Here is a 26502-nt window from a genome sequence, read left to right as displayed (position 1 = left end):
AAAACCAAGTCAGCAACCCAGACTTCCTACGAGCACTACTGATCGTCCCAGACAGATTACAACCAGATCGGGGAGAGTTGTCAAACCTCCGATGAGACTGAATCTGTAAAGTCAGAGACTTGAGGGGTGATGGAGTAGGAGAAGTCATAAATGTATATATGTTTGGAAAAATGTTGGATAAAGACTTGGGGGGAGATGTAGTATAAGGTTGTAAAGGGTTAATACCGAAGGCAGTGAGAGAGACCCTTCCCACTGTAACAGTCGCATAAGAAAGGCTAGAGAAGGAGCAGGTATAGCAGCATGAAGAAGGTTAGCTTAGGAGGCTTGTGGAAAGTGTATATAGTAACTGTAAATAATAGAACTGTTAATTAACCTTTACCGGAATCTAAGACTTTCTCTGGAACCCCACAACACTAATAATACAAATACAACTAAATCCAACACCTTCCAAACCCACAACCTCTACCACCTAGAAGGACAAGGGCAACAGACATACGGGAACAGCACCACCTACATGTTCCCCTAAGTCGCACACCAAATTAACTTGAAAATATATCGCCCTTTTTTTTATTCTTTCATGGAATGTAGGTTTCGCTGGTAAGGCCAGCATTTGTTGCCCATTCCTAATTGCACTTGAACTGAGTGGCTTGCTAGGCCATTTCAGAGGGCTGTTATGAGTCAACCACATTGCTGTGGGTCTGGAGATACATGTAGGCCAGACCACATAAGGGCGGCAGACTTCCCTCCCTAAAGGACATTAGTGAACCAGATGGGTTTTTGCGACAATCGATGATAGTTTCATGGCACCATTACTGAGACTAGCTTTCAATTCCAGATTTTTTTTAAAATTAATTAATTGAACTTATTAACTATGCCACCATCTCCCCCCTTCACTATCGCTGGGTCAAATTCCTGGAACCCCCTTGCTAGCAGCATTGTGGGTGTACCTACAACCACATGGACTGCAGCGGTTCAAGAAAGCGGCAGCTAATTGCAATTTTAAATGTAAATGTGACACAAGAATGCTGATAATTGTGCAAAAAGGCAGCACCATAGATTTAAATAAATATCAGTGCCAACTTTCCGAATACTTGGAGGAAAAGAAAATGGATTCGAAAATACAGCCAAACTGAGAGAAAAACAACTTTAAGAGGCCTACTGAACAGGATGCTAGTGCTCATGCGACCGGCTTTCACTAGCACGACTAACACTGTGGGCAGAATGTTGACCAAGCTCTGACCTGATTTGCTTCATTATTATATATATATGCACATGGCCTGATTAAAGCCCTGGTAAATTGATCCATTGGAGAATTAGCTCTGCAATTGCACAGAATTACACAGAAAGCACACATGAAAATAGGCCATTTGGCTCACCAGTCTGTGATGGTGTTGATGTGCCATTTGAACTCCCTCCCACACTATTTCACATAATCCAATCAGCATATTCCTTTCTCCCTCATGTACTTGTCTAGCCTCCCCTTAAATGCATCTATGCTATTCGCCTCAACCATTCCCTGTGGTAGTGAGTTCCACATTCTCATCACCCTCTGGGTAAAGATGTGCGAATGTGTGTGAGGTTGTGAAGCCAATTTTACAACCCAGGTCTGTTGCATGGAAGGCTCCATTCCGTTGAGGGAGCCGTGAAAATTTGGGGCTCCGCGGCCAGAAATGACTTGTCTGTAGTAGCTGGGGTCTATCGTGTGATGTTCCTCTGCCACTTCAGTAGAAGTGCTGTTACTTTAAATAATAAACGGGTTAACACCCCAGTTAAAATGGGGGGGGCGGGTGGTTGGGAGGAACCACGTTTAATGTTGCTCCACTGACATTGCCAACAGTAGATTTTTGCCTCCAGTTTCTCCTTATTAAGACTTGCAGCATGTCAGAACTTGTATTGGCTGGTGCCAAGGGCAGTGTGTTCTTCTTAGCTACCGTTAGATCAGTCGGCTGATTCTGTTAAGTGTGCTACCGTGGAAGAGTGAAGAGCAGCATTTGATGGATCACACTAATTGCACATACTTAGAGTCAACATGTTGTGGGGGAGGGGATCACAAGAGGGAGATGTGGAAGGGCGGAAGGAAGTTACTATTCCTGGTCAGCCTCCATTCTGCCCTTCGAAGCTGCTCCACCATTCAACAAGATCATGTCAGATCTTGAACCTCATTTCCACCTTCCCAGGGCACTAATTCCATTTCCCTTCATTCCCTTAGCATCGAAATGTCTGTAAGCTTCAGTCTTGAGTTTGTCATAACCGTCTGAGTCTCAGTCCTAAATGGCCGACCTCTTATCCTGAGGCAAAGACCCTAGTTCTAGATTCCCCAGCCAGGCAAACAGCCTCTCAACATCTACTCTGTCAAGCCTTCTAAACCCACACAAACCTCTTCCCATTCTATTTACTTCATCTAACCCGATTGACATATCCTTCTCTTCCTTTCTCCCTCATGTACTTATCTAGCCTCTCCTTAAATGCATCTCTGCTATTCACCTGAACTACAAAATGTGGTAGTGAGTTCCACATTCTCACTACTCTGTGTGTAAAGAAGGTTCTCCTGAATTTCCGTATTGGATTAATTAGTGACTATTTATGCCCGCTAGCTTTGGACTCCCCCGTCCCTCCACCCCCACAAGCAGAAGCGTCAAGCGGTCAAGGCCCGGCCAGGTAGTTAGAACAATTGGACTCTGATTGCTGTGACTCTTCGAGTTAATGAGCTAATTTAGTTAATTTATGCCAGATGAGAGCAAGGGAGAAAGGACTAAAAGGATAAGCTGATAGGGTGAGATGAATTCCATGAAAAGAGGCTCATGTGGCAGATAAACACCAGCATTGACCAGATGGGCCGATTGTTTTTGTGCTGTAAACTGGATCTATTCTATTTGGAAGAATGCAAAGTGGATATTGGGAGAATAGCTCCAAATGTTGTTGCTAACATGCAATTGCAGAATAACAGCTGGAAAAGAGAGCAAACAGGGCTTCTGTGAATTGCATTGACAATTCATTAAAAAACTGAAGCTGTTACAAGCACTTTATGAGCTTCACACACTTATATGTGCTGTACTTTTCGTCCACATGAGCTCTACCTGTTTTATAATGCTTGCAATGAGGTGTATGTATCGATACAGGAGCTGTACCGCACGTACCCCTCCAAGCCACACACCATCTTGACTTGGAACTATATCAACGTTTCTTCATCATCACTGGGTCAAAATCTTGGAAGTTCCTCCCGGTCAGCACTATGGGGGGCACCTTCACCACACTGACTCCTGAAGTTCCAAATCTCACCACCACCCTCTCAAGGGCAATAAGAATGGATGATAAAAATGCTGGCCTTGCCATTGACAGGCACATCCCATGAAGGAATAAAAATGAAGCTGCATTGTGTCTGTAATGATTGTATATATCCAGATAGATTTTTCTTTGTATCATTTAGATGCAACGGAATGGCTTGCTAAGGGGAGATTTAATAGAAATGTGGAAGATTATCAGAGGCTTAGCTAAGTTAGACAAGGAAAAACTGTTTCCTTTAACAAATGGCACAAGGACTAGGAGGACACAGATTGAACGTTTTGGGAAAAAGATGCAGGGGAATATGAGGGAGCACCCCTTTTACGCAGCGGGTGGTAATGACCTGGAACTTGCTGCCCACAAGATGGTGGAAGCGGAGAGAATCAACAACTTCAAGAGGAAGTTGGATGGCCACCTGAGAGAAATAGACTTGGAGGGTTATGGGGATCGAGCCGGAGAGTGGGACTGACTGCAGAGCCAGCGTGGACTTGATGGGCTGAATGGCCTCCTTCTATGCCATAAATGACTCTATGAGTCAACCATGTTGCTATAGCGCTGGAGTCACATATAGTCCAGACTGGGTAAGGGCAGCAGATTTTCTTCCCTGAAGGACATTATTGAACTAGATGAGTTTTTACAACAATCTGGTAGCTTTATGGTCATAATTTCTGATACTAACTTTGTTTTGAATTCTCCAGCTGCTGTGGTAGGATTTGAGCTCATATTTGTGGATTACTAGCCTAATAACATAACCACTGTGCTACCATACTCCACATATAGGAGTTGCGCCATGCTTGATAAAAGTTATATGTACTTAAATATAAGCCAGTTTGTGCTAGTACAACCTGTATAGAATCACTCAACAACAATACATTTATTAACAACATGTACCAATTTATAGGGAGACAGATGCAGAAGATGTACTGATTTACATAGTTATAGTATTTGAGACCCAGGATGGATAATTCCTTGCGAGACAAACACACCTCTTTTTCTCTCATATTTCTCTCTGTTAAAGCTGGCCTGCAGCTTACTCACCTCCCGGAGCTCCTGTAACACAAGCTGCACCGTAAACTATTCAAGGCGTTCAAACCTCAGGATGAAACAGTGCTGTAAAAAGTTTTCTAACTTACCATTCATGCGTCTGGAGAGCTGTAGCAACAATCTCTGCCTTTAAACTCGGGGAGCATGAGCGAGAGGCCAGACCAGTTCTTATCTACTGCTCGGATAAAGATAAGCTTAAATAATAAAGGTTAATGTAGGTAGACGGCTGCTGACAATTCTCTCTTTTCTCTTTCTGTAAGTCGAGAAGCCTGTCTGGACAAGCAGTTTGTGAATAATTGAAGAGCTACTCATTGAATCTGCCACTGACCTATGTACTTTAGAATGCTGAGCTAGTTGATTAAGGTATTTGAAGGTGTGTCCTAGCCTTCGCTATCTAGTGAGGACCTCCCATTTCCAAAAGGGAATGTACACAGTTTAAAATAGAAACTCAGGACAATAGACAAGACACAGGATTAGGATTATAGATTCCTGCCTATAGGCTCAGAATAAAATCGAGTATAGGCTCAAGATTAAAGACACAGCATAAATTCAGGATTACAGATTTGGAACTGATTTAGGGCCTCCGACTCTCAATTATAAACCCAAGATTATAGACTTGGTATGGGTCAAGACTAAGGACACAGGATATAGATTCAGTCTTATAGAGTCATTGATTCATATTGCACAGTGGGAGACCATTCGGCCCATCGTGCCTGTGGCAGCTCTTTGAAAGAGCTGTCGAGTTTGTCCCACTCCCATGCTCTTTCTTCATAGATCCCACAATCAGAATAATGGCAACAATACCCATAAATTAAGTCCGTGGCGGGAAGGCCCATGGATGGCCTTCCTGCCCTGCTGCCAATTGAGGTCCTTAAATGGGCAATTTATGCCCAATTAAGGGCCTCATCCCACTGTCACTGGTGATGTGGGGGGCCTTCCCATAAAGAGACGACACAGGGCTCTCTTGCTCGCTCTTCAGTTGGTGGCCGAGACCCACGTCACATCAATAAAATACCGCCCATTGCCTTAAAGTTGAAGCTTAACCATTTAGGAGGGAAATCAGGAAGCACTTTTTCACACAAAGGCTATTGCAAATCTGGAACTCACTGTGGACACTGGGAGTCAATCGATATCTTCAAAACTGCAATCAATAGATTTTTGTTTGGAAAAGGCCGCAAAAGATATGGAACCAAGATGGGTCGATGGGGTTAAGGTACAGATCAGCTGTGATATGTTTGAATGGCTGAACAGGTTCGTGAGGAAACGGCCTAGACCATGACTGACAGCCTTAGAGTCAACCTATCAATTAGCCTGCATTGTGACCTGTCATAGGTCTTGAGCTACTGCTGCTGTAATATTGTATTACTCAGCTCTGAGCTAACCCACACCCTGCCAATCATCATAAATAGCAACAGCTACCAGGAAGTGGACTGTGAATTAGCCTGAAAGTTCAGGAAGGATACATATGACATGAATTTTCATATCATCTGTTTCATCGGGTTAACCACTCTATTTTGGCAGTGGAGGACTCATTTTTATTTATTTATTTAATTATGATTCCTCTCCAATGTATCTCTTCTCTTTTCCTCCCTTCCCTTGGAGGGGATGCGGTGGCGTAGTGTGGTAGTTCGAGTAGTGTGGTAGCTAGACTAGTAACTCAGAGCCCCAGGCTTATGATTTGGGCACAGGGGTTCGAATCCCATCACAGCAGATGGTGGAATTTGAATTCAATTAATAAATCTGGAACTGAAAAGTGGTGACCATGAAACCGTTGTTGAATGTTGTTTAAAAAAAAGCATCTGGTTCACTAATATAATAGGCATTTTATAGACATATATATTTATATACCATATATATAATAGGAAGTTCACTAATGCCATTTAGGGAAGGAAATCTGCTGACCTTACCTGGTCTGGCCTACATGTGCCTCCAGACCCACAGCAATGTGGTTGGCTCTTAAATGTCCTCTGAAATGGCCTAGCAAGTCACTCAGTTGTATCAAACCGCTACGAAGCCTAAGAAGAGGAACGAAACTGGACGGACCACCCAACATCAACCTTTGCACTGGAAACGACAGCAGCAAACCCAGCCCTGTCGACCCTGCAAAGTCCTCCTTACTTACATCTGAGCGCTTATGCCAAATATTGGGAAAGCTGTTCCTGACATAGTCATACTTATGAAATCATACCTTGCAGACAATGTCCCAGACACCACCATTACCATCCATCTGTAAATGCTGTCCCACAAGCAGGAAAGACCAACCAGAGGTGGAGGCATAGTTGGGAGGGAGTTGCCCTGGGAGTCCTCAACAGTGACTCTGGACCCCATGAAGTCTCATGGCATCAGGTCAAACGTGGGCAAGGAAACCTGATTACCACCTACCATCCCCCACTCTACCAGCTGATGAATCAGTGCTTCTCCATGTTGAACATCAATTGGCAAGGGCTCAAAATGTACTCTGGGTAGGGGACTTCAACGTCCGTCACCAAGAGTGGCTCGGTAGCACCACTACTGACTGAGCTGGCCAAATCCTAAAGAACATAGCTGCTAGACTGGGTCTGCGGTAGGTGGTGAGGGAACCAACAAAATGGAAAAATCTACTTGACCTCATTCACACCAATCTACCTGTCGCAGATGCATCTGTCCATGACAATATTGGTAGAAGACAAAGTCCCGTTTTCACATTGAGGGTACTCACCATCATGTTGTGTGGCACTACCACCGTGCTAAATGGGATAGATTTTGAGTAGATCTAGCAACTCAAAACTGGGCATCCATGAGGTTCTGTGGGCCATCAGTAGCAGCAGAACTGTACTCAACCGCAATCTGTAACTTCATGGCCCGGCATATCTCCCACTCTACCATTACCAACAAGCCAGGAGACCAACCCTGATTCAATGAAGAGGGCATGCCAGGAGCAGTACCAGGTATTCCTCAAAATGAGGTGTCAACCTGGTGAAGCTGCAACACAGGACTACTTGCATGCCAAACAGGGGAAGCAGCATGCAATAGACAAATCTATGGTCTGCAGTCCTGCCACATCCAGCTGTGAATGGAGGTGGACAATTAAACAACTAACTGGAGGAGGTGGCTTCACAAATATCCCCAACCTCAATGATAGGGGAACCCAGCAAATCAGTGCAAAAGACAAGGCTGAAGTATTTGCGTTCATCTTCAGCCAGAAGTGCCAAGTTGATGACTCATCTTGCCCTCCTCCTGAAGTCCTTAGCATCACAGATGCCTGTCTTCAGCCAATTCAATTCACTCCGCGTGATATCAAGAAATGGTTGAAGGCACTGGATACTACAAAGGCTATGGGCCTTGACAACATTCCGGCAATAATATTGCAGACTTGTGCTCCAGAACTTGCCGTGCCCCTAGACAAGCTATTCCAGTACAGCTACAACACTGGCATCTACCTGGCAATATGGAAAATTACCCAGATATGTCCTGTGCACAAAAGCAGGACAAATCCGACCCGGCCATCAGCCTACTCTCAATCAAGTGATGGAAGATGTCGTTGTCAGTGCTATCAAGCGGCACTTGCTCAGCAACAACCTGCTCACTGACGCTCAGTTTGGGTTCCACCAGGGCCATTTGGCTCCTGACCTCATTACAGCCTTGGTCCAAACATGGACAAAAGAGCTGAACTCCGGAGGTGAGGTGAAAGTGACTGCCCTTGACATCAAGGCAGCATTTGACCGAGTATGGCATCAAGAGCCTGAGCAAAACTGGAGTCAATGGGAATCGCGGGAACTCTCTCCACTGGTTGGAGTCATACCTAGCGTAAAAGAAGATGGTTGTGGTTGTTGGAGGTCAATATTCTGAGCTCCAGGACATCACTGCAGGAGTTCCTCAGGGCAGTGTCCTAGGTCCAACCATCTTCAGCTGCTTCATCAATGGCCTTCCCTCCATCATAAGGTCAGAAGTGGGGATGATCGCTGATGATTGCACAATGTTCAGCACCATTCGTGACTCCTCAGATACTGAAGCAGCATGTGTCCAAATGCAGCAAGACCTGGACAACATCCAGGCTTGGGCTGATAAGTGGCAAATAACATTCACTGAATCCCCAACTATCAACATCTTGGGGTCACCATTGACCGGAAACTGAACTGGACCAGTCATATAAATGCTGTGGCTACAAGAGCAGGTCAGAGGCTGGGAATTCTGTGATGGGTAACTCACCTCTTGTGTCCACCATCTACAAGGCACAAGTCAGCAGTGTGATGGAATACTCTCCACTTGCCTGGATGGGTGCAGCTCCAACAACACTCAAGAAGCTCAACACCATCCAAGACAAAGCAGCCCACTTGATTGGTACCCTATCCACCACCTTCAACATTCACTCTCTTCACCACTGACGCACAGTGGCAGCAGTGTGTACCACCTACAAAATGAGCTGCAGCAACTCACCAAGGCTACTTCGACAGCACCTTCCAAACCTGCGACCTCTACTAACTAGAAGGACAAGAGCAGCAGATGCATGGGAACACCACCACCTGCAAGTTCCCCTCCAAGCCACACACCATCCTGACTTGGAACTATATCGCCATTCCTTCACTGTTGTTGGGTCAAAATAATGGATCTCCCTTCCTAACAGCACTGTGGGTGTACCTACCCCAACTGGACTGCAGCGGTTCAAGAAGGCAGCTCACCACCACCTTCTCATGGGCAATTAGGGATGGGTAATAAATGCTGGCATAGCCAGCAACGCCCACATCCCATGAAACAAATTTTAAAAACTTTGAGCCACGCATTCAACTCTCGAATCTTATTTACCCTATGCCTATTTGCCAATAGGTCAGGTAGTAATCCAGAGATTATTACCTTTGTGGTTCTGCTTTTTAATTTAGCCCCTAGCCACTCATACTCCCTCTTTCTTAGTCCTACCTATGTCATTGTTACCCACATGGATCCTTCCTCCCCCACAACAAATTCCCCGTCAGCAGGCCCCGTGCCGATCATGGCGTCGGCAAGGTAAGGCCTTGTGGCGGTCACCCCGCCGCTCGGCGACGGGACCCCCTATTTCAATATGTAAACTAATTTACATACCTGATTTAATGAGGGTCCCATCCCCTCCTAAATTGCTGCACCGATCTTCATTCGGGCGGCTGACAATGTCGTGCCTCCGAATCACCGTTCAAAGAAATGTGGTGCAACACCTGTGGGGAGTGGGGGAAGGAGGATATTTCTCTGGGCAGGAGGGGAGTGGGGTGACAATGCTGCAGATTGGTCGGTGGGGGGGGGGTGGGGGTGCTGGTGGGAAGGGGGTAAAGGGAAAAGTTACCAAAGTTTGGAGGGGGGGGGGGGGGTGGTGGAGAAGGGCACATTCTCATTATTAGCATTCTGGGGGGGGGGGGGTGGGGAAAGGGCACGGAATGGCTGGAATTGCCATTGTGGGGGGTGGGGGTTGGAAGATGTATTCAAAGATCCTCAATATTGTCACCGGGGGACTGAGGGAGCACTGTGTCATACAGGTATGACGTGAAACATTAAGCTATTTTATTTCACAATGGCTCGGATTTTGCGGTCCCAATAAACTGTGAACGCTGATGGTCTCACTGGACCAGTTTGTAAAGCAATTTGACAATTTGCCCAGAAGTTACACACATTTTCAGACTTTTTTCGAGCTATTAGCAGGCACAGCGTCTGCTCAGGAGCCCATGCAGCATTAGGAAGACACTGGCAGCAGCAGTGTTTATGAATTGGATTGTCATATTGGAGCTCTTCTTTGTAATAAGTCAACATAGTTATAAACTTCCACTGAAATTTGCAACAATAATGTCACTGGTTAAAATCTTTAGATTCCGTGTTGCAAACATGTTGCAAACTGGATTTCAAAAAGATTTTACTCCAATTTTACTTTTTTATATATCCTAGCAATAAAATCAAAGAACAAATTCAGTAGAAACTAATTTTAACCAGACTTACGTTCCAGACAAATGGTGCAGTCAGCCATTTTTGCGTGAGTGCAGAAAAACTTTCATCCGGGGAGCCGTTATAAAGTGAAGATTGTCATCCGGAGAGCCCCACTGGTGCTGAGGAGTGAGGTCCAAAAAGAAGATTAAAATAAAGCATTTCTCAACTTGTCAGTGTGAGGAACTGAGTCATCTTCTCGAAAAATTAGCACTATCAGAGCCTGAAGGAGCAGCGTCAGTTTTCTCATAGAGTGATGCAGGCATGAGAATGCAGATTATACCTTTCAAATTAGTGCATGCAAAATTATCTCTAGGCAGCTTGAAATGCTCACGTTAAAGTGTCTAAAGTTCATCAAGCATATTAACATTGAACGTCACATGGCAATCCAGCCGCCTCCACACAAAATAACTTCCCGTCCTGTGTGAAAATGATTGCCTCCAGGCTTATTACAGCTGAGGGTGTATTCCCTTCTGCATCATTAAATAAAACCTGACTTTCTAAGACGCAGAATCCTGAACAAGGCAAAAAAAAAGCCACAGAATTATGGATTGAAGTCACATTCTTCGATGGAAGATTTTTGTATCTTTACTTGATGGTACAGAGTGCGCAGAAGGGAATCTGAACTATATGGGCTTATAATGTATCCAGTTTGGGCAATATGATCTTAGGAGTAGTTTAAATGAATAAAGCACATTACACTCATTAATAAGCATTAGTTAACCATTGAATTATATGAAAAACTGTCAGTGGAAGGGATGACAAGCATGGCTGTTACTGTGGCCTTAATAAAGGACATTGAAACAAAAATAAACAAAGCATTTGTATTTTTCCACTGGCTTCTGAAAGGACTTTGTGTTAGTGGTGTATTAAGGATTATAAATCCTAGTTTTTGCACATCCGCTCTCAATGCATGTTTGAAGAATTAGAGGATTGGGATAGAAGGGAAGAAACTTCATTTGAATTACTCTGGACAGTTTTAGTGCAGTTCCAGTCTAAGAGAGAGAGGGAGATTTGTGTATTCCTCTTGTGAGATGGTCTGAATTTATTTTAAGGAAACACCATTTGCTCTTTTCTTTGATAGTTTTAAGTTTTTCAAGCTCTAAGCTCCACTGTGGCTGTACAGCTCCTGTAGAAAACCAAAGCAGTTTGTCCAAGATGCTCCCCAGGGACAGTCACTGGGCAGTCAAAGTTTGTTAAAGTATGTAAAAGATTATAAAAGTATTCAAAAGTTTTAAAAAGTGTCTTTATAACAGTGGTTCAAAGCTTTTAAAAGTGTTTAAAAGTTTTTAAAATCGTTATAAACCAGCCTTTCAGCTGAAGACTGAACTTAATGGGCGTGCCTTCGCCTCATGACATCAGCACGGGGCAGGGCTTCATCCAGAAAGCAACTGACTCAGTGAGAAATGGAAGTTGTCGCTGCAGCCAACCAACAATTTAAGTTTACATTACTCATCATTCTGCATGCCAGCTTCTAGTACTGTGGGATTCATTCTGATTCTGAATGTCCCTGGTATAGCTAATGAATGTGGGAATCATAATGCATCTCTCAGTTGCTGGTACTGTGTGTGAGTTTGGAATTCATTCTACAGTGGTCAGTCAGTGGTATGGTATGGAGTGTAGGATTCAGTCAGTGTCGCTCTGTCTCTGTCACTATATATGAGTGTGGGATTCATTCTGGATCTGTCGGTCTCTGGTATTCAATATGGGCTGGATTTTGTGCAGCTCATGGGGCTTTCGGCGCCAGGCTGAAAAGGTGGGGCATACCCCACCTTGGCCTTTTCGCACCACCACCCCTTCCCCACCCGGCATGATCCTCCGTTATTCCAGAAGCGAAGTTTCCAGCGCCAGCATCTCCTCTTTAAAGTCAGTACTGCAGAGGCCTTGGACCCAGGCCCAATGCTGGAACCCCTAGACCTCAGGTAATTGCTGCATAGTCACCGGGGCCAGTGCAGAAGGCCCTGTGGCAAGAGGGGTGGGTGGGGGTAGGAGGGTGGGCGCCATCCAGGGGAGGGGTGTCTGTGGAGGTAAAGGTTTTGCAGGCGGGGGTTCTCTGTGGGTCATAGATTGCCCATGGAGGAGGACACCCCCCCCCCCAGGCCTGCAGGGAGGGCACCTTGTATTGTTGGGCAACCTCCCTTCTTGGTGTAGACACCCCCTGCCACTGGTTAAATCTCAGTGGCGAGGGGAAGAGGCGCTTAAGTGGCCATTAATAGGCCACTTACGGGCCTCAATTGGCCTACGGGCCAGTGGGTTGCCTGCCTCCTCCACAACCGCTGATAAAATAACACTGGGGGCGCATAGGCACCCCAACAACCTACATGATTTTACGCCTGCCCCCATCTCCTAGCCTGCTCCTGGGTTGGAGGGGGGAGGGCATAAAATTCCAGCCATTATGTGAGTGAGGGACTTATTTTGAATTGCGCTGTGGTGTTGTTTATGTGTTTGGAGTTGATCTTGTATATGTTATTCTGTGACACTGTGCCCTGTGATACGGAATTGAAATTGATTCTGTATCACTCTGTCTCTGTTACCTGTATGTGAGCGTAAGGTTCATTCTATATCTGTCAGTCTTTGGTGGTGTGTTTGTACAATTCAATCTGTATTTCTCCTCTTTGGTACAGTGGGATTCATTCTGTATCTGTCAGTCTCATTTTGCAAGTCTGGATTCATTCTACATGGAATATCCACCCTTGATTTGGCCCAATTGCTCCACAAGAGCCTCCACTCACCCTACTTCAGGTAACTCTCTTTGCGTATCCTAGAAATCCTTCCTCCTTTATATACAAATCTAGCTTTCCCTTAAATGCATCTCTGCGATTCACCTCAACTTTTCCATGTGATGGCATTATTCAGATTCCTAACACTTCTGGGGAAGAAAAGAATTATATATTTAGTGGATTTGTCAGTGACTATTTTATATCGGTGGCCACTCGTTTTTGCACACCTGCACAAGTTGAACCATCTCTAGGTGTACCCTAAAGGGCGGCTACCCGACCTGAACCCGAGGGGACCTGACGACATTTGTCGGGTTCGCTCGCACTTCCGGGTCCGGCATTCAGGCTCGGGTCGGGTCGGGTCGGGCCAGGCCAGACACGCTCCATCACAACCTCAGGTACGTGGCTCCAATGTTAATGTAATTTTTGAACTAAAAAGGTGGTTTTATTAGTTATTTTAAGCTTGTGCAGATCGGCAACAAAGTGAAAAACAGAAGGTAGGTTAACTGATGGTCGGGACGGGACGGGTTGGGCGTGGGAAAAAATGGAAAGACTCGGGCCAGGTTGGGCTCGGGGTCGGATATAGTTCTGTCAGGCTCGGGTCGGGTTTCATTTGTAGACCCGAGCTGGCCTTTAGTCTACCATATTAATCCTCTTTACTATATCTTCTTATTGCGCTGATGATGTGAATTTCTTCTGCTCTGTTGCAGTTCTCATATCTGGCCAGGAGATGTCAGCACATTCCAATAGAGCGAAGTTTACAGATCAGAGGGACACACCGGGCAAGAATTATTCGCATTATAATGGACAAGTGAGATTTACAAAAACTAGTCTTGGAGATGAGCTGTTCATACATTTTGCTGTACCAAACGTTAGCTATAATGTTGTGCTAAATCTATCGAACAGTTGTCCTTACGTGAGAGTGAGATTCATTATTATCTGCCAGTTTCTGGTACTGTGTATGAGTGTGGGATTCATTCTGTATCTGTCATTCTTGGGAACTGTGTGAGTGATGGATTCAATCTGTATCTGGCAGTCTCTGGTGCAGCAGCTGAGTGTGAGTTTAATTCTCTCTCTGTTGAGCTCTGTTATTGTATGTGATTGCGGGATTTGTCAATACCTGTCATTGTCAAAACTAGCCTTGAATGTGATTATGGGATTTGTTCTGTCTCTGTCAGTCTCAAGTACTGTGTGTGAGTGTGGGAATCATCCTGTACCTGTCAGTCTCTTTCATACTGTATAGGAGTGCAGGAATCATACTGTATATGTCAGTCTCTTGTACTGTATGTGACTGGAATTCATTCTGTATCTTTTACCCTCTGGGATAGTATGTAAATCTTGGATTTATTATGTGTCAGTCTCTGATACTGTATGTGAGTGTGGAATTCAATCTGTAACTCAAAATCTCTGATACTGTGCAAAAGAGTGAGGGGATTCATTCTGTCTCTGCTAATCTGTTACCATATGCGAGTGTGGAATTAAATCTGTATCTGTCAGTCTCTGGTGCTGTGTGACTGTAGGTTTCATTCTGTAACAACAACAAAAACTTACATTTATATAGCACCTTTAATGTAATAAAATATCCCAAGGTACTTCACAGGAGCGTTATCAAACATTATATCACACTGAGCCACGTAGGGAAATATTAGGTCAGATGTCCAAAAGCTTGGTCAAAGAGATAGGTTTCAATGAGTGTCTTCAAGGAGGAAAGTGAGGTGGAGGTGGAGAGGTATAGGGAGGGTATTCCAGAGCTTGGGGCCTAGGCAATTGAAGGTGTGGCCACCAATGGTAGAGCTATTAAAATCGAGGATGCTCAAGAGGCCAGAATTAGATTAGTGCAGATATCTCAGAGGGTTGTGGGGCTGGCGGAGATTACGGAGTTTGGGAGGGGTGAGGCCATTGGAGGGATCTGAAAAAAAGGCTGGGAATTTTAAAGTCAAGATGTTGCTTGACTGGGAGCCAATGTAGATCAGCGAGCACAGGGGTGATAGGGGAACGGGACTTGGTGCAAGTTAAGACACAGGCAGCAAAGATTTGGATGACCTCAAATTTACGGAGAGTAGAATGTGGGAGACCAGCCAGGAGTATGTTGGAATAGCCTAGCGTCTGTAATGTAATATAATGTAATGGAATATATACTGCTATCTTTTAGTCTGTTTTTTTATTCATTCACGGGATATGAGCACTGCTGGCAAGGTCAGCATTTATTATCCATCCCTAATTGCCTTTAAGATACCGCTGAATGGTTCTCCATGCCATTCAAGAAGGCAGTTAAGACATTACACCCAGTGTGATCCTCCATTATTCCAGCTTCGAGAGCCTGCCTGTCACCCTTCATTGGAGAAGGAAGATGTCTCCATGCAAATTAATCACCCCAATCAAAACCCCAAAAGTGACTATTTTACCGCCCCCTCCCCTCCCCACCAAGGGTGGGTTTGGGACACGGAAACAGTCCTGCCTCCTGTTTCTCGCCTCTGAAGCGAAAAATTCAGCTCATGATATGAATTTTTGTCACTCTTGGTGCATTTATCGCTTCTGGCCAGTTGACGTCACTAATCAGTGGTACAGCCAAGGTTGCAGTTCTGAAAGGCAGTCAATTAGACTATAATTGTTCACACGATATTGGAGAGGGGGGATTTAGAAATACTCGCGTTGGAGACGAGTTATGACCATATTTTGTTCAAACGAACACGAGTTATAAATGCGTTACATCAGCCAGCCTGTTTACTTGTCTGCGAGAGTGAGAATCGTTATTTATCTCAGTCTGCAGTCAATGAAATTTGTTGTCTATCAGCCATTTACTGGTACAGTGGTGAGTGTGGGATCAACACTGTATTTGTCAGTCTCTAGTACTCTATAGGAATTTAAAGTTATTCTGTACCTGTCAGTGTGAAAGTGAGTATGTGAGTGTGGAAGCATTTTTTATCTGTCTGGGCTACTATACATGAGTGTGGGATTCATTCTGTGTCTGTCAGTCTCTGGTACTATGTTATAACATATATGCTAATTTATGACTTGAACTACCTATTCTCCCTACCTTAGGTCATTAGTTGCTCAAACCCTCATCCATGACTTTTTTACCTCCAGATGCGACAATTGCAATGCTCTCTGGCCAGCCTCCACATTCCACCCTCTGTAAACTTGAGGTCACTCAAAACTTGCACCAAGCCCTCTTCACCCATCACCCCTGTGCTTGCTGACACACACTGGCTCTTGGTGCAGCAACAACTGAATTTTAAAATTCTTATCCTTATTATCAATTCCCTCTACGGCCTCACCCCTCCCTATCTTTGTAACTTCCTCCAGCCCTACAACCCTCTGAGATCTCTGCATTCCTCTAATTCTGACCTTCTGCATCAACTCATCATTCCTCCACCAGTAGTGACTGTGTCTTCAGTTGCCGAGGGCCTAAGCTCTGGATTTCCCTCTCCAAACCTCTCCGCCTCTTTATCCACCTTTAAACACTCTTAAAAACATCCCTATTTGACCAAGCCTGTCTCAGTATCTCCTTGTGTGGCTCGATGTCAAATTCTGTTCATTAACGCTCCTGTGAAGGGCCTTGGGATGTCTTTACTAGATTAAAGGTGCTATATAAATGCAAGTTGTTGAATTGAAAATAAAGAGCGCACAAACCGCCAGCAAAAAAAATCCTCTACCAAAGGCGCACTAATTGCAAGAGTACCATTATCTTTCTAGAATTTTTACGTGTTTTAGATCAATACAGTTTCTTCAGTGAAGCCAGATGCAGAACCCATCCTGGAACTGTTGGAATAATTGGGTTTTAACAGCTCAACATCACCACCATCAGAAACGCAGTGGTACTTCAACCAGCCACTGACCCAAATTAACCCAGATACTCACAGTCATAGGGCTGGATTTTACCTTAGGCGGACGGGAATTCACCACTGACGTAAAAGTCGGTGGCGAACCCGCGTCCACCTAGCCCGGGCATCCGTCACGTATTTTATGGGTCCCCGGGCTTTAATTGTCCCGAGGCGGGACCTCCACCCACTTGAGGGAAGAGGTCCCGCCTCAGTGAACTGCCCGCCAATCAGCGGGACGGCAGTTCTTAGTCCCAGCAGCGCCACCAGGAGTGGTGGCCACTGCTGGGACTGCAGCCCAGCTCACACCATGGAGTCTGGAGCTGAGGTAAGTTGGACTTGCCTCACCAGGGGGATCGGTCCCTCCCTGGTGTGGCTGGAGTGGTCGTTTGGGGGGTGGGGGGTGTCTTGGGTCCCGGGGGTTGGCTGGGAGGTGGGGACGGCACTCAATCATCACCCACCCCCACCCCACCCCCAGGGCGCAGAAAGGCCGGCAGCTATCGCTGGGCGGCCTTTCACATCCCCAGCCCGCCCACTTGCCACTTAAGGGCCTTGACTGGCATCTGGTGGACGGGCCATTCCCCCACCACCCCCACCCCACCCAACCGCCGTAAGGTTCACCGGAGGCAGATAGGCCTCCCGGAGCCTCCTGCTCAACTTTACGCCGCCCCCACGCCACCGTCCGACACGCTGGGGTGGCGTAAAATTCAGCCCATAGAGTTATACAGCACAGAAACAGGCCCTTCGACCCATCGTGTCTATGCCGGCTGAGAGCAAACTCCGAGTCTTAAACTTGCATTGCGCCCAGCACAGGAATAACCAAAGCCAAAATACCTCAGTACAAGAATGTGATTTTCCTGCAAGTTTAATATAATCAAATGTACCATGGCTTCATAAAATAAGGAGGCATTCAGTAAGAAAAGGGCAACTTCGATGCTAAACGTTTTATTAGGAACATAGGATGGAGGAAATAGGAGCAGGAGTTGGCCATTTGGATCCTCAAGCCTGCTTCACCATTCAACTAGATCATGGCTGTTTTAAAACAGAGATAATCATAAACTTGCTGCTGTCTCTCAGTCCCCCACAGTGTCACAGATGGAGACAACACATTTATATAGAACTCTCGTCCTACAGGGGCTAAGAGACAGAAAACAGAGAGTTGTGGGGAAAGGTTGCTTTTTTAGACGGGAGTGGCGTAGTATACAGTGATGTCCCCCAGAAGTGCACAATTAGGACCAAAATTCTTTTAGATATATTTCAATGACCTGGAATTGTGTATAAAGGGCATAATATCATAATTTGGAGATGCAAAAGTACATTTAGATTAATAATTTGCAGCAGTGCTGAAACTGTGATTAAATACAACAAGATAAGAATGAATATAGTGAGGTACCTTTCCATATAACTTGTAATATTGTGAAAGTGTCATTTGTCATGCACCAGGGGTGAGAGAAAGGCATAATAGTGATAAATTGCAACGAGAATTTGGAACCAAAGATTTAATCAACCTTCAAACTGAGCTCAGAGCTAGATTCCCCTTCTTTCATCTGCTGATGTCGTTTCCAGTACTCTTTTAATTATATGTTTAAGTATTGTGCCATGCACTGTATAAACACACGAGGGAGAAAGCTATGGAAGGATATACTGATCGGGTGAGATGAAGTAGGATGATAGGAGGGTTGTGTAGAGTGCGGACCAGCTGGGTTTGATTCTGTACGTTCTGTGTAACTCTACATAATACTTAATAATTCTGTGAACACCTGACTCTAACATTTCAAAAACCTTATAAGTTATGATCGAAAGAATATCAAATTATAAATAAAACGCCTTCCCGTCAAGAATTAAAGGAGAGTCCCGTCGAGAGACCAGGTCAGTTTGGGGGTGGGGGGAGAATGAGTTGTCAGAAAGAGTAGTTGGTTGATGAGTAACTGCTGTTGGGAATAGCTCTAAATAGCTGGCTTAGTAACTAAGGTAAGAAAGATCGACAGTTTATTTTCATATATAGTAAGTAGTGTTTTTTAGGGAGTTCTGTAGTAACGAGGACCAGGGAAGAAGGGCCCCCGAGTAATTGATATTATTTGATATTAAGCATCTTCCAAAAGGTTTAATTTAAAGGGTTATGTCATGGCAGGAGAGCTCAAAGCCACAGTGTGCTCCTCATGCTCTATGTGGGAAGCCAGGAACAATTCCAGTGCCTGGGACCAGCATCTGTGCAGGAAGTGTCTCCAGCTGCAGCTCCTGGAAGCCCGGGTTTCAGAGCTGGATCGGCGGCTGGGGACACTGTGGAGCATCCGTGAGGTGGAGAGTATCAGGGATAGCACGTATAGAGAGGTGGTCACACCATAAGCTCAGACTCCACAGGCAGGAAGGGAATGGGTGCCCACCAGGCAGAGCAAGAGGACTAGGCAGGCAGTGCAGGAATCTCCTTTGGCTATTCCCCTACAAAACAGATATACTGCTTTGAATACTGTTGGGGAGAATGACTTCTCAGGGGAAAGCAGCAACAGCCCAATTCGTTGCACCACGGTTGGCTCTGCTACCCAGGGGAGGAGTAAAAAGTGTGGGAATGCAATAGTTAAAGGGGATTCAATTGTAAGGGGAATAGATAGGCGTTTCTGTGGTGCAAACGAGACTTCAGGATGGTATGTTGCCTCCCTGGTGCTAGGGTCAAGGATGTCTCAGAGCGGATACAGGACATTCCGAAGGGGGACGGTGAACAGTCAGTGATCGTGGTACACATTGGTACAAACGACGTAGGTAAAAGAAGGGATGAGGTCGTAAAAGCAGAATATAGGGAATTAGGAAGTAAGTTGAAAAGTAGGACCTCAAAGGTAGTGATCTCAGGATTACTACCAGTGCCACTTGCTAGTCAGAGTAGAAATAGCAGGATATATCCGATGAATACGTGGCTGAAGAGATGGTGTGAGGGGGAGGCTTTTGGATTCCTGGGACATTGGGACTGGTTCTGGGGGAGGTGGGACCCGTACAAACTGAAATGGGTTACACCTGGGCAGGACCGGGACTGATGTCCTAGCGGGAGTATTTGCTAGAGTGGTTGGGGAGGGTTTAACCTAAAATGGCAGGGGGATGGGAACCTTTGCAAGGAGTCAGACGAGGGGGGATCAAAGACAAGAACAAAAGACAGTAAGGGGAATAAGAAAAGTGATAGGCAGAGAAATCAAGGGCCAGAATCAAACAGGGCCACAGTGAACAATAGTGGGAAGGGGACAGGTAATGTTAAAAAGATAAGCCTTAGGGCTTTGCGCCTTAACGTGGGTAGCATTCGCAATAAAGTGGACAAATTAATCGCGCAAATAGATGTAAACGGGTCTGATATAGGCGGGATTACGGAGACATTGCTGCAGGGTGACCAGGGATGGAAATGAACATCCAGGGGTACTCAGTATTTAGGAAGGACAGACAAAAAAGAAAAGGTGGTGGAGTTGCATTGCTGGTTGAAGAGGAAATTAACACAATAGTGAGGAAGGATATTAGTTCCACGATGTGGAATCTGTAGGGGTAGAGATGAGAAACACTAAGGGGCAAAAAGCATCAGTGGGGGTTGTATATCGACCCCCGAACTGTCGTGGTGATGTTGGGAATGGCATTAAACAGGAAATTAGTGATGTATGCGATAAAGGAACATTTGTAATTATGGGTGATTTTAATCTGCATATAGATTGGGCAAATCAAATTAGTCACAATACCATAGAGGAGGAATTCATGGAGTGTATACGGGATGGTTTTCTGGACAAATACACTGAGGAACTAACTAGAGAACAGGCCATCCTAGACTGGGTATTGTGTAATGAGAGAGGAATAATTGACAATCTAGTTGTGCGAGACCCCTTGAGGATGAGCGACCATAATATGATAGAATTCTTCATCAAGATGAAGAGTGACGTAGTTGATTCTGAGACTACGGTCCTGAATCTTAATAAAGGAAACTACGATGGTATGAAGCACAAGTTGGATATGATGGATTGGGAAGCGTTACTTAAAGGGATGATGGTGGATGGGCAATGGCAAACATTCAAAGAGCGCATGGATGAACTGCAATAATTGTTTATTCCTGTCTGGTGCAAAAGTAAAACGGGAAAGGTAGCCAAACCATGGCTTACAAGGGAAATTAGAGATAGCATTAGATCCAAGGAAGAGGCATACAAATTCGCTAGAAAAAACAATAGACTTGAGGATTGGGAGCAGTTTGGAATTCAGCAAAGGAGGACCAAGGGATTAATTAAGAAGGGAAAAATAGAGTATGAGAGTAAGCTTGCGGGCAACATAAAAACTGACTGTAAAAGTTTCTATAGATATGTGAAGAGAAAAAGATTGGTGAAGACAAATGTAGGTCCCTTACAGTCAGAAACAGGGGAATTTATTATGGGGAATAAAGAAATGGCTGGCCAAATAAATCCATACTTTGGTTCTGTCTTCTCAAAGGAGGATAGAAATAACATACCAGAACTGTTGGGGAACACAGGGTTTAGTGAGAGGGAGGACTGAAGGAAATCAGTATTAATAGAGAAATGGTGTTGGGGAAATTGATGGGATTGAGGCTGATAAATCCCCAGGGCCTGATGGTATACATCCCAGTGTACTTAAGGAAGTGGCCCTAGAAATAATGGCTGCATTGGTGGTCATCTTTCAAAATTCTACTTGGAGATGCAAAAGTACATTTAGATTAATAATTTGCAGTTATGCTGAAGCAGTGATTAAGTGCAACAAGATAAGAATGAATATTGGGAGGTACCTTTCCATATAACTTGTAATATAGTGAAATGCACCAGGGGTGAGAGAAAGGCATAAAAGTGATAAATTGCAATGAGAATTTGGAACCAAAGATTTAATCAACCTTCAAACTGAGCTCAGAGCTAGATTCCCCTTCTTTCATCTGCTGATGTTGTTTCCAGTACTCTTTTAATTATATGTTTAAGTATTGTGCCATGTACTGTATAAACACAAGGGAGAAAGCTATGGAAGGATATACTGATCGGGTGAGATGAAGTAGGATGATAGAAGGGTTGTGTAGAGTGTGGACCAGCTGGGTTTGATTCTGTACGTTCTGTGTAACTCTACATAATACTTAATAATTCTGTGAACACCTGACTCTAACATTTCAAAAACCTTATAAGTTATGATCGAAAGAATATCAATTTAAATAAAACGCCTTCCCGTCAAGAATTAAAGGAGAGTCCTGTCGAGAGACCAGGTCAGTTGGGGGTGGGGGGAGAATGAGTTGCCAGAAAGGGTCTCGTGCGGAGGGGAGACGATCACTGCCATAAAAGCTCCCTTGTCACTTCAAGGATGTTCCGATGATGGAACGGTATATAAAGGGAGGGATGTGAAGTACTGCAGGAATAATTACGTACAGGATGCTTGAAAAGTTCTAGAAAGTGCTTATAAATGGGTGACGTCTACAGTCAAAGTTCAATTCGAATATAGTTGCTGCGTGTGTGATTTTACTGCTTGTCACAGTTACAAAATAACTCCTTGCCAGCGTTTGATTACTCCAGCATTACAGAATTAAACTAATTAGGTACATGCTCTTAACATAACATTTGGCAATCTCTAGCCATAAAGCACTGGGCGTATAATTCCAGTTATCATGCTGGCTGTGAACATTGTCCTCACCAACTCCCACTCCCTCTCTGTTCCCTGGTGTCTCAAATTCAAGCTCCTCAGCCTTTTTTTTCAAGTCCAATTCCATTTTTGAATCACCTCAGGAATCTTCTCCAGCCACATTCTCTGCTTCTCGGACTGCTGAGCACTGCTCAGTCTTCTGAAAAGTCTTCGACAAATTTATCTCTTCGTTCATCTCTTTTGTACCCCGCTTTAACCATTTGTAAGCATCCCTGTAAAGTGCTTGGGGATATTTTTCTGCAGTGGGTGCTATATGAATGCGAGTTGCACTTGTGATAGAGGCATATAATGGGTGAGCCATGAGGAATCCTTGATTTAGCTCCATGGAGCTTCAGTGGGCCAGATATTCAGCTCAGCACCAGGGAATGCTCCAATAAGGGAGCCCTCATTCCCAATGACCTTACATGCACAATAGCTGGTTAAGTAGCAGTGTGTTGGATAGAACAGACCCTTGTTTTTGTAGTTATTTTAATGCAAATGAATGCAGTGTTTAATATTCAGTCAGGGTATTCAGGAAGCTAGTGTGCAAACTGAATGTTGTTTTTACCTGAAGAGAAGCAAATTCAGTCTTGTGAGTGGACTCCAAATGGGCTCTAGCCATTCGCATCACTCCCAGAGCAGTTCAGGAGTTGAGGAGCTCAGTAAACTGGGGTTGGGGCCATCCGTGCCAGCTTGGACAAATCTAATTTGAAAAGGACCAAAACTAACCCTAGGATGTGCTACAGACCGAGTCACATAAGAAAGAAGACAGCTTACTTTACAAACAGGCAATCATTTAAACAAATTTCCTGCAACATTGCTCATTGAGTTTGATATATTTATAAGAACAGTGATATTATGCAAAATAATATTACAAAGAACACTAGTTGATACATATTGGGGTGTAATTGAGTCTGGCAATAATGGGATTGTGTCTGTAAGAGATTCCAAAGGAGATTGAGGCAATATGGTGTGTAGCTGCTGTACTTTATCAATAGATTTAGTCGCAGAATCAACAAGCTGACTCCCGAGCAAAACTCAAATTACAGCAATTAATACAAGAGACACAACACTACCAGGTTCCACTGGGAGGACGTTTGTCATCAGGTCTCTTTTTCTTCTCTGTCTTTCTTATGTGGAACTTCTTGTACTATTTTATATCTTGCCTTGTTCGTATTCCCGTTTAGTCGAGCTATAGTGGGAGATTGATAGCTTGCTAGATCCAATCAAGGAATACCCCCCTCATCCTGTTATTTGCAGCCCGCTTGTCTGGCTTTTGTGGGAGAGAGATTGATAGCTGCTCATTGTGGGAGATTGATAGCTTGCTGGATCTCATCAAGGGCCTCTTGGGACAACATGCTGGTATACTTACCTTTTCCAAAATGTAAAAATATCAAAATAAAGTTGTTCTTGGCCATATTCTACAGGCCTTATGGTCTAGCAGTATTTTGAGAGAATCTAGGAGTGCTGTAAGTGGGGTCCTCAGTTCTGGTAACATTGTAGAGGGGCAATACAAGAGCATTGGGAGGGAGCTTCCAGGGGCTCGGAGTAATTGCAGGCTGTTGTGGGATCAGGATGAACTGGGAATGTGGTCTAGAGGTTTGAAACATTGAGATGGACTCAGGATCTAGGAGTATAGGGGATGTCGAGAGATTGCCAGGGGAGGTAACTTTACCAAAAGAAAGTCTGGTAGGACTGGGGGTTGATTGAATCTGGCAGCAGTGGGCAAACAGTCTAACAGTGAAGGGGTCACTGATGAAGGGTCACTGACCTGAAACGTTAACTCTGCTTCTCTCTCCACAGATGCTGAGTATCTCCAGCATTTCTCGTTTTTATTTCAGATTTCCAGCATCTGCCGTATTTTGCTTTTATTTAAGGGGCACATGGCAAAGCGACCAGAACTGCCCTTAGTCCCTTTCAAACCGTTGGGTCTCAACCCCCACTGTTTTCTCTGTCAGCTGGTGCCAGTCTTTGCAATCTGTCTTGAAACAATTAGTGCACCATTCGCGTTTGCAGCCTAACATAGGCCAAAATTCAGTCAGACTTCATTGGAACGGTTGGAAACTGTGCCTGGACCTGATACCCTGGGCGTATGTGGAGGGCCTCTGTGGGGTCTATTGTGGGATGGACAGCTCCACCCACTATGAGGGCACCAGTATCAGAGGGGGTGGGCTGAATGCAGACACTCTGCATTGGGAGATCCCACGCCCGTGGCATCATAAGGATCTGGTGTAGGATTGCAGGCCAGCATTAGTCTACGGAGTGCAGAAGAGGACCCCATTGTGGTGGCAGGGGTGGGCGGGAGGGGGATGTTGTTGGGGGGAGATATTTAGGCTGCGATCATGGCCTGTACCCAAAGATGGAAGATTTTTTCTATTTACGAAGCGGTGACGCTTTACAAAGAGGACTGCTCAGGGCTCACTTTTATGATTATTTTTTTGGAGGGAGGGTCCTGATTTTCCCTGGGGTTGGCAGCGAGGTTGACTATATCAGCATTTCGGGGCTGGCAGGTGCTGGAGATGTGAGGGAACCCCTTGACCCCATGCTAATTAGTTGCCCTTTTCCTAATGCTCCGGTGAGGTCAGTGCTGGGGCACTGGTGGGTAGGATCCCGGCACATGCCAGGATTGAAGCCTGCTTGAGTTTCGAGGGCAAGGTCTTCTATAAAGACAAATTTCTCGGGACATCCAGACACTATCTCATAAAACACTCGTTGATGTGCCTGGGCAATCAGTGTCACAGCACGGGAAAGACGAGTTGTCATTTTGATATCCCACTGTTCCGATTAAGCAATTCCAAATTACTTGGAAGCAAGCTAAACTATCCAACACCATCAAGCGGATTGCCTCTGAGATCACAGTTCATCATCTGACGCCTTTCTGCATCTTATCCCCAACTTGTACGGCTGTGGTGCTAACATCAATTTATATTCACCTTGCAGGTTTGGAGTAGAGGTTTTATCAGGCCAGTAGAACTCAAAATTCTGAAGGAGAGAAGTGAAAAACAGAAAGAGCTCCATTTTTGCCAGTTTTTCTCCTGGGCATGCTCGCAGACCTAGAAAATTCAATGTAACACGTTAATGAGACAAGATGATAAATAACGCTAGCTTGAACCAATTTGGAGTGGTTTATGTGTTAAGACAACATTGAAATCATGCTGTTAGCAGCTAGTAAAACACTATGCAGTATACGGTACTCAATTCATAGTCACAGCTTTGGCATCCTGTTTGATCCTAAGCTGTGTTTCATTTCCCATATCCTCTCCATCACCAAGTCCAACTACTTCCACCTCTAACATCGCCCGTCTCCAGCCCTGTCTCAACTCATCTGCAGCTGAAACCCTCACCCATGCCTTTGTTACCTCCCGATTATCTCAATGCTCTTCTAGTTGGCCTCCAGCAACAACAACAATTTGCATTTATATAGCACCTTTAACATGGTAAATGTCCCAAGGTGCTTCACAGGAGCACTATCAGGCAGAATTTGACACTGAGCCATATAACACGATATTGGGACAGGTGACCAAAAGCTTGGTCAAAGATGAAGGTTTTAAGGAGCATCTTAAAGGAGGAGAGGGAGGTGGAGAAATGGAGATGTTTAGGGAGGAAATCCCCAGCTTTGGGCCGAGGCACCTGAATTCCCGGCTGCCAGTGTTGGGGTGAAGGAAATGGGAATGCAGAAGATATCAGAATTGGAGGAACACGGTGATCCGAGGAATGTAGGTATGGAGGAGGTCACAGAGATAGGGAAGGAGCGTGGTTCTGGAGGGATTAGAACACAAGGATGAGAATTTTAAAATTGATACAGTGCTGGACTGGGAGCCGATGTCAGTGAGTGAGCACAGGGGTGATGGGGTGAATGGGACTTGGTGTGCATTAGGAAATGGGCACTAGAGCTTTGGATAATTTCTAAGATTTCCACAAATAAAGGAGAAATAAAGTCAGAGACTTGCAATTGGTGAAGCCTGCACACTCCACCTCTGCCTTAGGAAAGAGTAAAACTTCAGTTGTTTTGGATAGCGTTCCTGCTTGTTGATAGGTGAAAGATTAAATTAATCTAGAACTGACTGTAAACAAGATTCCTGGCAGCCTGAAGTGTC

General features: G+C 44.9%; 2 protein-coding genes and 1 long non-coding RNA gene across 9 annotated transcripts in view; 1 reads left to right on the top strand and 2 right to left on the bottom strand.

Moving 5' to 3' along the window:
* The window catches only part of LOC137353363 (caspase recruitment domain-containing protein 11-like), an 82910-nt gene extending 72332 nt beyond the window's left edge, over positions 1-10578 (bottom strand). For 2 of the 5 annotated variants that reach the window (XM_068019541.1, XM_068019545.1), the window contains exon 1: positions 10261-10578. In XM_068019541.1, coding sequence (XP_067875642.1) covers positions 10261-10288 — 28 coding nt within the window. In that variant the 5' untranslated portion in view covers positions 10289-10578. Of the gene's footprint in view, positions 1-4415; positions 4651-10260 lie in introns of those variants that run through there. The other 3 variants (XM_068019543.1, XM_068019544.1, XM_068019540.1) reach the window with 2 other exon arrangements.
* Positions 1-14589, top strand: part of LOC137353364 (uncharacterized) — a 28058-nt gene extending 13469 nt beyond the window's left edge. The window contains exon 3 of the long non-coding RNA XR_010969844.1: positions 13673-14589. This is a non-coding gene — a long non-coding RNA (uncharacterized lncRNA). The remainder of the gene's footprint in view (positions 1-13672) is intronic.
* An 8631-nt stretch (positions 14590-23220) lies between these two features.
* LOC137353362 (cytochrome P450 2J2-like) overlaps positions 23221-26502 on the bottom strand; it is a 56286-nt gene continuing 53004 nt past the window's right edge. For all 3 annotated transcript variants that reach the window (XM_068019537.1, XM_068019538.1, XM_068019536.1), the window contains exon 9: positions 23221-25458. In XM_068019537.1, the coding sequence (XP_067875638.1) occupies positions 25259-25458 (200 nt within the window). In that variant the 3' untranslated portion in view covers positions 23221-25258. The remainder of the gene's footprint in view (positions 25459-26502) is intronic.

This window comes from Heterodontus francisci, chromosome 41 (assembly GCF_036365525.1).
Source record: "Heterodontus francisci isolate sHetFra1 chromosome 41, sHetFra1.hap1, whole genome shotgun sequence".
Lineage (NCBI taxonomy): Eukaryota > Metazoa > Chordata > Chondrichthyes > Heterodontiformes > Heterodontidae > Heterodontus > Heterodontus francisci.
This window is presented reverse-complemented; position numbering and strand designations above follow the sequence as displayed.